Source organism: Drosophila biarmipes, chromosome 2R (genome assembly GCF_025231255.1).
Source record: "Drosophila biarmipes strain raj3 chromosome 2R, RU_DBia_V1.1, whole genome shotgun sequence".
Taxonomy (NCBI): domain Eukaryota; kingdom Metazoa; phylum Arthropoda; class Insecta; order Diptera; family Drosophilidae; genus Drosophila; species Drosophila biarmipes.
Genome location: NC_066615.1, coordinates 8,487,773 through 8,499,345, shown reverse-complemented (window position 1 = coordinate 8,499,345; position 11,573 = coordinate 8,487,773). Strand labels below are relative to the sequence as shown.

The window sequence follows — 11,573 nt, the reverse complement described above, 5'->3', positions numbered from 1 at the left end:
CGCGAGGATTAATATCGATGTACATAAAAATGCACGCTAATAGCATTTCGTAAAAAATGAATAATCATTTAAAATTGATTTTAATGTAAGTTCATGGCAATCCTTGATTAAATTGTTCAAATCACTAAGTATTTTATAACAATCAATAAATTAATAAAATATATACCATTTGCATCGCAACCTCAATTTAAGGAACATTGCTTTAATTATTATAAGTTTTTATTATTCGTGGTTGGCCTGTAGGCTCTCAATCCGCTCCTGTCTCACTTAGAGGAATCCCCCTTCCGCCAGGCCAGATCCAAGTCCCGCCAACTGGTCACACTGGCAAAACAATGATGACGACACAAACAATTCGCTTTATATCTTTCTTGCGGCCTTAAAAATGCGCAAGCACGCTGGCAGCGCACCGTACCCCCACGTAATTGGAACAAATGTTTGCTGAACCACATCCACTTCTGCCCACTCAATGTAAGCGCCAACGTCTCTTCCACCGCCGCCGTCGTCGTCGCCGCCGCCGGATTATTTTGTTTACAATTTTGCTTACACAAGTGCAGTCGTCGAAAGCGCTAAGTTTCGGAGTAACAAGTACGTAGTATTCGCCGTATCGCAGTGCTATCAGATATTGACTGGCGGCTGCCAATCAGTACGACCCCGCTCTTTGTCTGCCTATCGTTTTTGCATACGCGGCCAGACGCCCACTAGGAACCGAAACGGAATTCGAAAGCGAAGCCCAGAGTCCAGTGAAAGCGCGTAGAATTGCCGGCAAGATGTTGGCCCACTCCGCCCATGTGATGACGCTGGCCAACAGCATCATTGGCGTCGGCATCCTGGCCATGCCCTTCTGCTTCCAGAAGTGCGGCATCCTGCTGTCCATCGTGCTCCTGGTGCTGAGCAACGGCATCACCCGCGTGTGCTGCCACTATCTTATCAAAACCTCGCTGCTGACACGTAGGAAGAGCTTCGAGATGCTGGGTCTCCATGCTTTCGGCCTGTCCGGCAAGTTGCTGGTGGAGCTGTGCATCATTGGCTACCTGATCGGAACGTGCATCACGTACTTCGTGGTCGTCGGCGATCTGGGGCCGCAGATAATCGCCAAGATTTTCACTCTAAACGTGGCGGATCATCTGCATTTGCGGAGTTTGGTAAGAAACTTGAATTCCAGTCAAGAACAGATAATGAAGCTAACTCTAATCTTTCAGGTCATGATAGTGGTCACGGTGGTCTGCATAGTGCCCCTGGGCATGCTCCGGAATGTGGACAGCTTGTCCGCCGTGTGCACCGCCTCCATTGGCTTCTACGTCTGCCTCATACTGAAGATCGTGCTGGAGGCCCAGCCCCACATCTCGGCCAACGACTGGACTGACAAGGTGCTCTACTGGGAGCCAGCGGGCGTGCTGCAGTGCCTGCCCATCTTCAGCATGGCGCTTTCCTGCCAAATGTGAGCATAATAGCTTTCTATAATCGATATCACCAAATATTTGCTTAATCCGTAGGCAACTGTTTGAGGTCTTTGAAAGCATAAACAACCAGAGTCTCGACAAGCTAAACGGCATCGTACGCAATGCCACTTGGATCTGTACCTTTGTTTACATATCCGTTGGCTTTTTCGGATATGTGGCCTTCTGTACACACACCTTTTCGGGTAAAGCCAACCAGCTTTTTGACGTATTTCGTGAACTACATACTTTGCCCTGAATTTGTAGGTAACATTCTGGTGAACTTGTCGAACTCCTTTGGCAGCGATATCATAAAAATAGGTTTTGTGCTGTCGATTGCCTTTAGCTTTCCTCTGGTTATCTTTCCCTGCAGGGCCAGTCTCTATTCGCTCCTATACAGAAAGGTAACTTTGTGCTTTAAAAGTAATGCAATGGAAACTCAATTATCTTTTTTACAGGGTCACTCTGAGAGCAGTAGTTACATACCTGAGCAACGCTTTCGGTTTATCACTGTCTTCATTGTTGTCTTTTCGCTATGCGTGGCATTGGTAATTCCTTCAGTGGAGCTGATCATTGGATTGGTGGGCTCTACTATTGGCGTGGCCATTTGCATTATGTTTCCCGCCTCCAGTTTTCGAAAAATCATCAAAAAGGAATCAATGGAGCGTACGCTGGCCCAGTTTGTATTTGTAAGTGGATTTCTCTTGATGATCCTTGGAACCTATGCCAACCTGAGTGCTATTGATGAGAAGAGCTCGGGCCCGGAGTTCGATATGGTTCCGATAGTTACTCCCCTGTATCCCGATGGTCAAGTTCCCGCTGTCGTCGGCGAGCTGCCCAAACATTTGGCCAAAGATCCAATTGACAACGATCAAAATCTATTGCTGAAAAAGCTGGAGGTCCAGAACCCAGAATTAATAAAGGAAACTGTGGAAGAAAAGATACTTGACAAGTCAAAGGTAGAGCAAACCGCTTCCTCTGACAACCCACCGCTGCCTCCACTGCCCATCGATGAAGTCCATGTAGTCCCCATAGATAGTAATAATGGTGAAAGTGATCTTAAAAAACAACCAGATACTGTCATAGCCGTAAACCCACCAGAAGCCAAACCAGTCGATGTCAACCTGACCGCAGATAAGCCCAAGGAGAAGCCCCCTGCTCTAGTGGCAGCACTGCTGGATAATCCGAAGGACGGATCCAGTCCGTTAGTAGCAAGCAACACAATTGATGGAGCGGCCATCAAAAAAGAAGAGGAAGTTGCTGCCGAGGAGCAAAAGGAGAGTAAAGCTAGTGCGGATGAGCTGCTCAAGACGCAGAAAGAGCTTAAAGAGACCAAGAAACTGCTGGCCAAAACAGTGGGCGAGTTGAACGAAGAGCTGGCGAAAAACAATCCACTTAGCCAGGGACCTTTGGAGATAGAAAAGAAGGATCCCTTAGAGACCGTTGGTAAAGTTGCTGAAGAGGCAAAGAAACTGGAAGATTTGCATAAGGAGTCACCTGTTGCAAAGAAAAAAGACGTGCGCAAACCCAAGGCATCCTTAATGGACATACTTACCGAAAATACTCATTTACGCGATGAGAAGGAAGCCCATGCCGGCGTTTTCGAACCTCTCTCCTACAAAACCGGCGAGTTACTCAGGAACACAAGCATAGACACAGCCGCTCTAATCAAACGATTACCTATCCCTTTGGCCCTAATGGTAAATGCAACTCAGCCCAAGGCGATAAATGACACGGAAATTAAGAAGCCCAACCTTGAAGACAACGTGGAAGCCATCCGCCGGGAGCTGCTTAACCTTCGAACTTCGAAAGATTCGACGGAGCAACCACCGACGAGAGTTAAACGTCAGGCTGCCGAGGAGGAAAACTGCCTCCGTCAGCCTAAACTCGATGAAGTGAATAACAATGTGGCCGCAGCTGCCTTAAGCTTGAACTTGGAGAGTATTGGACGCGATCTCAAGTCCATCAAAGATTACGATGCCGAGATAACCACTGAAAACGAATCCTACCAAGCGAGTCCAAATGGAACCCAAACTCCGCTGCTTACGTAATGTGGATAGTCTAAAAGTTATGCAAAGCTTTATGTACATAAACTTTACAAGTATTTATTTAGTTTATAAGAGATTATAGACTACAGGTATATACATACAAATATATACAGTTCATATGACTTGTGAATATTTTGTCATGTTTCTCGTTCAGTTCCTAACAAAATTTCGTGTTTAGCAATAGCCCAGATTTTGTGTAAGCCGATTAACATGTCCCTAGTTCTTGATGTTGTTCAGAAAATTGTGCTGCAGAAAGCTTATGATTTAACATGTGAAGCAGCTATTTTAGCACTGAGAAAATGTGGCAAAGTGAGTAGTTAGGAGACCACTAAAATTTACCACGTCTGATTTGGGTTTTAAGCTCAAAATAGAGGATGACAAGGCCAAAATAAGGAATGAAAAGCAATTGCCTCTGCCCCCTGCCAAGCCTGTTTCCCAGGATGTGATTTGCCCACAGAAGATACCCCGAGCTCCGGAGGTCACCACACCGCTCAAATTTGAAGGCCGGGACATTCCTCGAAAGAACTTTGGCTCCATCGATCCTCCCCAGTGCTCCTGCATGCGCGTCTGCCGGGATAGCTACTTCTCTTAAATAATGAAACACCCATCGCTTAAAAACAATTGCAACTTTAATAGAATAGGAAATAGCAAAACTTTTGATGGACCTCTGACATTGAATCTCATTCCATTTCGTATCCGTACAATTATCAAATGTAAAACTAATAACAGTTTTGGGTAGCAACTAACAGGTCTGAGTATGAGTATTTAAGGTGGTTTAGGCCACATCAGCTCCCAAGGAGTGCAGATCGTAGAGCACCTCCAGTATGGCGGCGACACTCCAAGCCTGCGTGCGGCAGGAGTCTCCGCAGTAGGAGCCATTATCGTTAGTCAACTCGGGCAATCCGCGCCAGTGCGATGTCTGCAGCTCTCTCAGGTGAGCCCGCAGTATGGCCCACGTTTCGGCGATGGTCTCGTCCATGTGGCCACACTTCTTGGCGAAGATCAGGCGCGCCCTCAGGTAGAAACCAATGGGCCAAACCCACTCCGGTCCCTGATGGTAGTTGGCGCCATCGGCCACTGTGCAATCGGTGGAGTCGTTTGAGTTGTCATAGTTGGCTCTGTAGTTCCAGTCCTCGGGATCGAGAGTCTTCATACCCAGCGGTCCCAGCAGGTACTTCTTGGCGCGCTCTAGTGCTCGCCAGGCATTCTGGGGATTGCAGAGCTCGGGGGCTACTGTCAGGGTGATAGGGAAGTTGCATCGCAGCTGGTAGTCCGTCCAACTCTGGGTAGCTCCGTAGCTGTCCTTGTAGATCAACTTCTTGTTGGCTACCGAGCACGTTTCCGACTCGGACACAAAGAAGTACTTGTCGAAGTTGTCATTGATGCGGTCCGCCCATTCCTTGTAGCTCCACTTGGTCACCTCGCCTGACGGTCCCTTTCGCTCCACGCCAGTATACGGAATAGCCTCCTTCTCGGCCAGGCCCTGCATAAACCGCAGCACGGCATACTGTAAGCCTATAAGTTCCACGGCGGATCCATCGCGGGGAGTGCTGGGTCGTCCCTTGTTGCCTGCCTTCTGCGAGGAGCCCATCTTGTCCATCCAGGTACCGCAGTTAAAGTTGTTGCCACCGAACACAAATCCCGTCTCCGGGTGAACACCAATGTGATTGTTGAAGCCTTGGTCCACCATGTGCGCATCGATCTCGTAGCCAGCGTTGCGCTCCCTATACTGCAATCCCTGGAAATGCACCTGCAGAGCCTCCTGCATCACGTCGAACAGCAGCTGGTCAAAGGCTCCCGGAGCATGGGCCTCAGCATCGTCGTAGGGGAAGATGCGCGACACCTTGTCCCTCAGGATCTCGGCACCCTTGGGGGCATCGTCCACATACTGTTTGATGCAGTACATCCACCACCAGACGGCATCGCGGCAGTTAAATCTGGGCTTGCTGCCACTGTCCAACAGATTCGGGATGAGACCATGTCGAAGGGTCTGTCCAAATCCAATAATGATGTAGCGGGCTTCGTTGTAGCGGCCAGTAAGGAACATGGTGCCACGCAGGGCGATGAAGGTGTCCCGTCCCCAGCAACGCATGTAACCTAGGGGTAAGAAATATGCGTTAATATTCTATTAGGCGTCTTTGTTTGGATATATACTAACCCGTCGAGAAATGCGGCAAGCCAGCGGAGAGAGTCACACATTGTTTCGGTGGCTTGGGTGGAGCAATGGCAGGACTGAATCCTGGCAGATTGGCCGACCTGCAAACGGAGAGGAACTGCAGCGTGGACAGGGCCAGGGATTGGGTGAAACTGTGGCCATTTTTGATGAAACTATGGAAAAGCATTATTGATTATAAGTGAATTATCATCACTCATGTGTGCCTCATAACATACTCGGGCATTAATTCGTTGACCTGGTTGATAAGCACATTATAAACCCCACTGACGATGGCATCAAAGTAGCAGGGTATGAGGTAGCGGGGAATATTCTTTAGCGGCTCAAACGTTGCTTTAAACCAGGCGGAGAGTGGCTTCAAGTCTTCGTAGCTTGTCAAGCGATCGGCAATGTAATCTGGGAAAAAATCGTATTAATCGGTAAGCATTCACAATATCTTTTTGTAAGAATACCTACCCATCATCCAGTTTCCATCGCGCAGATTGTTACAAAATGGATGACCTAAGTCATTTTTGGGCGAAATCTCCGTCAGTAGGGAAACGAATCCCTGTAGGCCGCAGTATACGATCCTTCCAAAGTTGGGTATGTCGTAGGCGGTGCCACCTTTGCCCTGATCCCGTTCCTCCTCATCACAGGTGAAGAGGGCACCATTGAGGGCCACCAGGTCCAATTTAGAGACTATCGCCTGCAGCTGAGACCACTCACCTCCCGAACCCACGCGCAATGAATTCGAGATTTTCTGGAGCTTGTCGAAGCTGGCACGCGGACCCGGATGCATGGAGACCCTTATGGCTACCACAGTGCCGGGTCGCAAATTGGCAAAGTTTAGCTGCGTGTTGTTGCCATCCACAAAGGCCTGGGTCTGGAACACAGTTGACTTCACCAGAGGTATATGCTCCTGCAGGCTCAACTGGAACTGGGTGAAGCCGTTGATTACGTTGGGATCCTTCTTAAACGGAGCAGGACGATCGAAAGGCTTGTCGCTCTTCATGGTCAAACTGGCCTCTAAGATGATCTCGTCCAGTACGCCCTCGAATCGCAGTGGGCGGATTCCGGTGGGTCCGGCATTCGGCGAGGGATATCCAAAGGCAGTGTGGGCCACCAGAATGACCGACTGATGAGTGCTTGGCGAGTGGCGGGTAACGGCCACCACATTGGGATCCATCTGGTCTACATACACCTGGCTAAAGCCCTCCTCAGCAAGTTGCCCGTGCAGGAGATTCAGCGCCCTCTTGGCACCCATAATTCCAGAATTGGAGTCGACTCCTTTGCCCCATTCTTGGTAGGTACGTTCCTCATCCACGACATGTATCTGGAGGAATATGGAGTGTTAGTTTTGACGACTACAACATAACCAAAGAATACTTACATGATGGGGAACCAGTTCGTCGTAGCCACGGTTACTTCCGGTGGCACAGCAGGCCATGGATACCAGTGCTGCCGAGGGTAACAGGTCGTATACGGAACGCTTCTCGACCGGAGACGGATTATCGTGGGTGAGATCCAGGAAGAGGGCATGGGCCACACTGGTGGCCTCGTGTCGCGATGCGTTTGCAAAGAAGCCGCCCACAGGCACTCCTCCATACCGGTAGACCAGACGTCCCTGCTCGTGGGAATCCCAAGCCGAAAGGGCTTCGCGGATCAAGGAGGTGATGCCCAGTCGGTTTACAAAGACGTTGTCGGTGCCATCCGAGTTGGTGAACAATTCGGCCACCACATAGAGCTCCGGGTTGATTTTGCGAGCCGCATCGAGAAGGTACTCGGCTACGTGCAACGGCGTAGAGTGGCAGTTGTCCAAGCGCACTCCATCGAAGATGCGCGCTGTGGTCTGCACGTACTCGGTCATGTGCTTCCACAGATAAGGGCTGTCCTCCGGCCGCCTTCCGAAGCGCAACTTCACACTGTCGCCCCACGAGATGAGCTCGCGTTTGAGGTAGACATTGGCACGTCCCGGCTGCTCCTCAGCGAAGTCTCGCAGCGGATCACTGGAACCCATCACCCAGCCGTTGTGGGCCATGAAGAACTCTCCGCCCTTTCCGTACATATCCGCCTCGATCTCAGTGAGCGATTTACCCTGGGTGCCCGTGTGCGTGAAGTAGACCATAAAGACCGAGTGCTTCTCGGAGATCTCCTTCACTTGGGGCCCATCACCCTGCACCCGTTCGTAGCGCACTCCGGCCAAAACATTGTCGATGGCATAGTTGAGGTATCCCTGGATCTCGGCGCGCACGCGTTCGTTGAGAGCATCCAGATGGCGGCGCAGGGTTTCGGCGCACTTGCGGAACCGGGACTCCTCATCGAAGCAGTCGCCATGGAAAGCATTAAAGATCTCCAGCGCCAGCTCGAAATTTATGGTGCTGGCCAAGCGTCGATATTCCGGGTCCTGTATCAGTTGGATCTCCTGGAAGCGGTGCTCGTTGGCCACGTTCTTCGGTGGCTCGCGAGTTCGCACCTGGGTCATAAACTCGTTGACGTACTTCATCACATCGCACTGATACAGCTCGTGTATATTGACCTTGGACAGGTAGGAGGTGTGCAACTGGTACTTTAACGCTTCCAAATGGCATTCCTGCTCGATGACCTGGGGCACGCCCACGTGCTCAAGACTGCCCTCGGCTATGTCCGCTCCGCACTGGGCGAAGGCGGCGTCCAGCAGGAAGGCGGGTCGGAGGTAGGGGCAGGTGGCGCACGAGTAGGTGGCATCCGGATGCTGCAGCAGCCACTCGGACTCGTTGGCGGTGTGGTTGAGGACGATGTCGCAGATGGAAGCCACCTGATGAAAAGGATTGACTTGGGATCAGTAAAAGATCAGGAAAAGTATGCTGTTTACAATCATGTATGATTTCTTACCCCCCATTCCTGGCGGCACTTCTTGATGACCTTCTCCACCTCCTCGAAGCTGACCTTGCCTCCCTTCAGGCTGGCAAAGTGGGAGTTGACCTTGAGTTGGTCACGCAGCGAATAGCAGGAGCGGGAGCCACCCAACTCCTGGATGGGCGTGAAGTGGATCACATTGTAGCCGGCTTCCTTGGCCACGCGCAGCTTGGCCTCCCAGGTGTCCAGCGGTCCCAGCAGCTTGGTCAGCACCGTCTGGCAGCGCACCGAGTCCAGGGGAATGGTCTTTTGCGCGCCCGGCGGGCCCACATGCAGCGTAGGCTCAACTTGGACATAAAGAGCGCCATCTGCTCCAGAGCTGCCAGTGTCTGGTCTGAAATAAAACATTTATTGATGACTACCTGGATATAATAAGACAAGATATTGGTTCTAAATGTTGGTAATGCAATGCCAAATTAAAATAACCACGGTTATAATCATAATAGATAAGCACAACTGATATAAGGATTAAGGATTGTATACATTTTAGGGATTCTATAAATTTACTTGATCATAATTAAAGCTTTAGAAATATGGCAAACTTAATCATCGTTGTTTAATCTCCCTTAGTGCTAGCTCACCTTTCCAGATACCGGAAGTAGAAGTGATAGGTGCCGGACAGGTTTAACTCCACCAGACTGCGGATGTCCGTGTCCACCACATGGGCTTCCGGGTGCATCACGGACGTAACCTGCTTGCCGCTGCTGAGCTGCCAATTCAGAACTCGGTACTCCGTTCTCACGAACTTTTGCCCCTCGGCGGGATAGTTGGTGTACAGAACGATCTTCCTGCCAAGCAGAGAGGCATCCGGGTGGACGCTTAGCTTGGACCCCCTCTTCAGGCGGTACAGAACGTGCTCCGCATTCTGTCCCTCGCTAATGGGTATGCTGTGCGACTCCGTCTCCTTGCCCATGGTGCTCATCTGAGGGAATCCGGGAGACAACCGTGAGATTACATTGCACAATCTTTTGATATTCACTACTATTTTTACACATGAACATGGGTATTATGCATGGAATGTACAGTCGAAGTTCTCCAGCTGTATGCTTCTGAAAGTCGAACTATTTGTAGCGCCAATAGAGATTAGGATTACAGCTGCACCTATATTATCGTTCTATATTTAGAAGTGCTCAGCACAGAAAAAAGGTATTAAGTAGGGATCGTTTGCTAGGGATGTTAACTAATTTAAAAAGCTTGATACTAAGTAAAGATTTCAATGGGCCTTTAGATAATTTGATCTATCCTTCACTTTTTTATAGATATTTAGTTTTCTAGATCGAGTTATGGAAGTTCCACCACAGTGTACTATGCATTCGGGTGATTCGCGATCGGAAAACGCACAGCCAAAGGCATCTTGTTAAAACACCACCACAGTCCGAGTAGAATTTTCGAGGATCGCCCGCTTAGTCGGCGCTGTTGGCGGCTGTAACTAGCTTAGTAACCCGGTGCGGAGCAGACTGCAGCATCGCCGGACGGAGGGCATGTTTTATATTCATGGCCGGCACACTCACACACACGCAACAGACACACCCTAGGCCGGATTGGAGGGCGAGAACATATAGTTATGGAACATGGACACAACACTGGGACTCCGATCACTGGGCGATGATAATACCTCACGGCGGCGGACGGTTTGGCTTGATACGATCTCGGCACTGCCTGCATTGCCCATTGCACTCGCATTTGCACTTGGAACGGTTCTAATCGCGACTGATTCTGGTTTTCCGGGGGACACGGCTTCCACGCTCTCCAGATGCCTCTTCTTTCTGGGCGCCTCCTCTTCGCCCTCGATTCGTAACGGTAGCGGCTCGTTATCAGCAATCGCTACGAGGCCGTAGAGCCATCGGAAGAGCTGATAGCGCATCAGGACCTGGAGCAGGCTCCTCCAGAACCAGTGGAATCCCTCGCTCAGCATGGCTGCACCCGCCGCAAACTCGATCGATGGTCTACGGAATGCCAGGAATGTTACGAGCGCCGCAATCTCAAACGGAGCATTAAACGAATATGTGCCCTATAATCGCGCTAATCGCTCACACAAAAACACATTCGCTCACACAGGGGCGTGGGTTGGAGGGGCTACTGTGTTGTGGGGCGGTACTTCTCCTAGGCCGGTGATTGTTCAGATGCATTCTTGCTGACATGTGGCGCCTACGTGAGTTATGGATCCTCTCGATTAGCCGACCTTATCAACATTGAAATTTCAATAGCAGGTCAGGGAATAAAAATAATTTTTGCACACATCAAGTTCACAGACACACACACACACACCGACATTCTCACGTATGTAGGTCAATGAGTTGCACTTGGTTGCCGGTAGGTGGCCTCAGAGTACTTATTTATAGACCACATTTTGGGAGTCCCTAATTCAGAGCACAACAAATGTGCTCCATGTGAGAGTCATCTGCGGATTTTCATCGCATCTCATTAAAACTTATCTGCCCCGTTTCATTCACATTCACGCACGGCAAAGTGGTTTATTTTCATGGGTATGCAAGTTATTTGTCTACTGTATTTTTACACCCGCTTATTTTAATGATTTTCGTACTTATTGGGCTGTGGTGAAGCTGCGAAATGGAACTTTACGTTAACAGCCGAAAATCTTGAGCAATTGCTTCGGTTCTATCAAGCTCAAGGTGACCTTTGAAGTTTTTGTGGTCATCAGCTGGTTACGCGCTGAAAACAGCCCCAACAACAACCAGCCAGGGAAGCTTGTAAACAAAAAACAGCTGCTTGTTTTTATTTACACTCAATCTGCATGTGCGCCTCTATTTGCGCGGAACTCCGATGCATAGTTGGGGTTTTACTTATTTAGCGACATTTCTCACTTGACTCTTTTAATTGAAGCCCTGACTGCACAGCTTGTGATAAACCATTTAATTGAAAAACATTTGGTTAAATTGGCGAGTCGATAGCCCCAGGCAGCTGTGGTGAGTTTTGCGAGGTGGTGTTATCGATAATCAGCAGGTCGCTCTTACGGCACCTGCAAATACATCCACCATGCCATGGGTGGACCAGGATCGGCTATGTTTTGTCTATATTTAT

The 11,573-nt window shown here is 49.7% G+C and overlaps 3 protein-coding genes across 5 annotated transcripts; 2 read left to right on the top strand and 1 right to left on the bottom strand.

Moving 5' to 3' along the window:
• Nucleotides 1-317: 317 nt before the first annotated feature.
• On the top strand, nucleotides 318-3,606 carry LOC108026706 (putative sodium-coupled neutral amino acid transporter 10). The gene is made up of 6 exons (XM_017097803.3): nucleotides 318-585; nucleotides 645-1,142; nucleotides 1,200-1,438; nucleotides 1,494-1,642; nucleotides 1,704-1,840; nucleotides 1,895-3,606. Exons 2-6 carry the CDS (start codon nucleotides 768-770, stop codon nucleotides 3,485-3,487), a joined length of 2,493 nt encoding a protein of 830 aa, XP_016953292.1. The 5' UTR covers nucleotides 318-585; nucleotides 645-767; the 3' UTR covers nucleotides 3,488-3,606.
• Nucleotides 3,607-3,616: 10 nt separating this feature from the next.
• On the top strand, nucleotides 3,617-4,230 carry LOC108026707 (uncharacterized). The gene is made up of 2 exons (XM_017097804.3): nucleotides 3,617-3,793; nucleotides 3,846-4,230. Exons 1-2 carry the CDS (start codon nucleotides 3,695-3,697, stop codon nucleotides 4,074-4,076), a joined length of 330 nt encoding a protein of 109 aa, XP_016953293.1. The 5' UTR covers nucleotides 3,617-3,694; the 3' UTR covers nucleotides 4,077-4,230.
• Nucleotides 4,096-11,219, bottom strand: LOC108026708 (glycogen debranching enzyme). Of its 3 annotated transcripts, none has more exons than XM_044091709.2 (8): nucleotides 11,077-11,219; nucleotides 9,113-9,453; nucleotides 8,508-8,865; nucleotides 7,027-8,430; nucleotides 6,114-6,969; nucleotides 5,876-6,053; nucleotides 5,643-5,812; nucleotides 4,096-5,581 (listed from the first exon to the last, which is right to left on the bottom strand). In XM_044091709.2, the coding sequence occupies exons 2-8, from the start codon at nucleotides 9,451-9,453 to the stop codon at nucleotides 4,260-4,262; spliced, it is 4,629 nt and encodes a 1,542-aa protein (XP_043947644.1). In that variant the 5' UTR covers nucleotides 11,077-11,219; the 3' UTR covers nucleotides 4,096-4,259. The 3 variants fall into 3 exon arrangements, with proteins under 3 accessions (XP_043947644.1, XP_016953294.2, XP_016953295.1); XM_017097805.3 differs by lacking the exon at nucleotides 11,077-11,219 and adding an exon at nucleotides 10,147-10,457; XM_017097806.3 differs by lacking the exon at nucleotides 11,077-11,219 and adding an exon at nucleotides 9,873-10,005.
• Between the last annotated feature and the right edge of the window lie 354 nt (nucleotides 11,220-11,573).

Coding starts and splice junctions, on each gene's coding strand:
- LOC108026706 (XM_017097803.3), top strand. CDS start 768: ATGTTGGCCCACTCCGCCCATGTGATGACGCTGGCCAACAGCATCATT. Junction 1,439..1,493: donor ATGGCGCTTTCCTGCCAAAT/GTGAGCATAATA, acceptor CTTAATCCGTAG/GCAACTGTTTGAGGTCTTTG. Junction 1,841..1,894: donor ATTCGCTCCTATACAGAAAG/GTAACTTTGTGC, acceptor TCTTTTTTACAG/GGTCACTCTGAGAGCAGTAG.
- LOC108026707 (XM_017097804.3), top strand. CDS start 3,695: ATGTCCCTAGTTCTTGATGTTGTTCAGAAAATTGTGCTGCAGAAAGCT. Junction 3,794..3,845: donor CACTGAGAAAATGTGGCAAA/GTGAGTAGTTAG, acceptor TTGGGTTTTAAG/CTCAAAATAGAGGATGACAA.
- LOC108026708 (XM_017097805.3), bottom strand. CDS start 10,446: ATGCTGAGCGAGGGATTCCACTGGTTCTGGAGGAGCCTGCTCCAGGTC. Junction 8,431..8,507: donor AGTGCCGCCAGGAATGGGGG/GTAAGAAATCAT, acceptor CCTTTTCATCAG/GTGGCTTCCATCTGCGACAT. Junction 5,813..5,875: donor GTCAACGAATTAATGCCCGA/GTATGTTATGAG, acceptor GCTTTTCCATAG/TTTCATCAAAAATGGCCACA.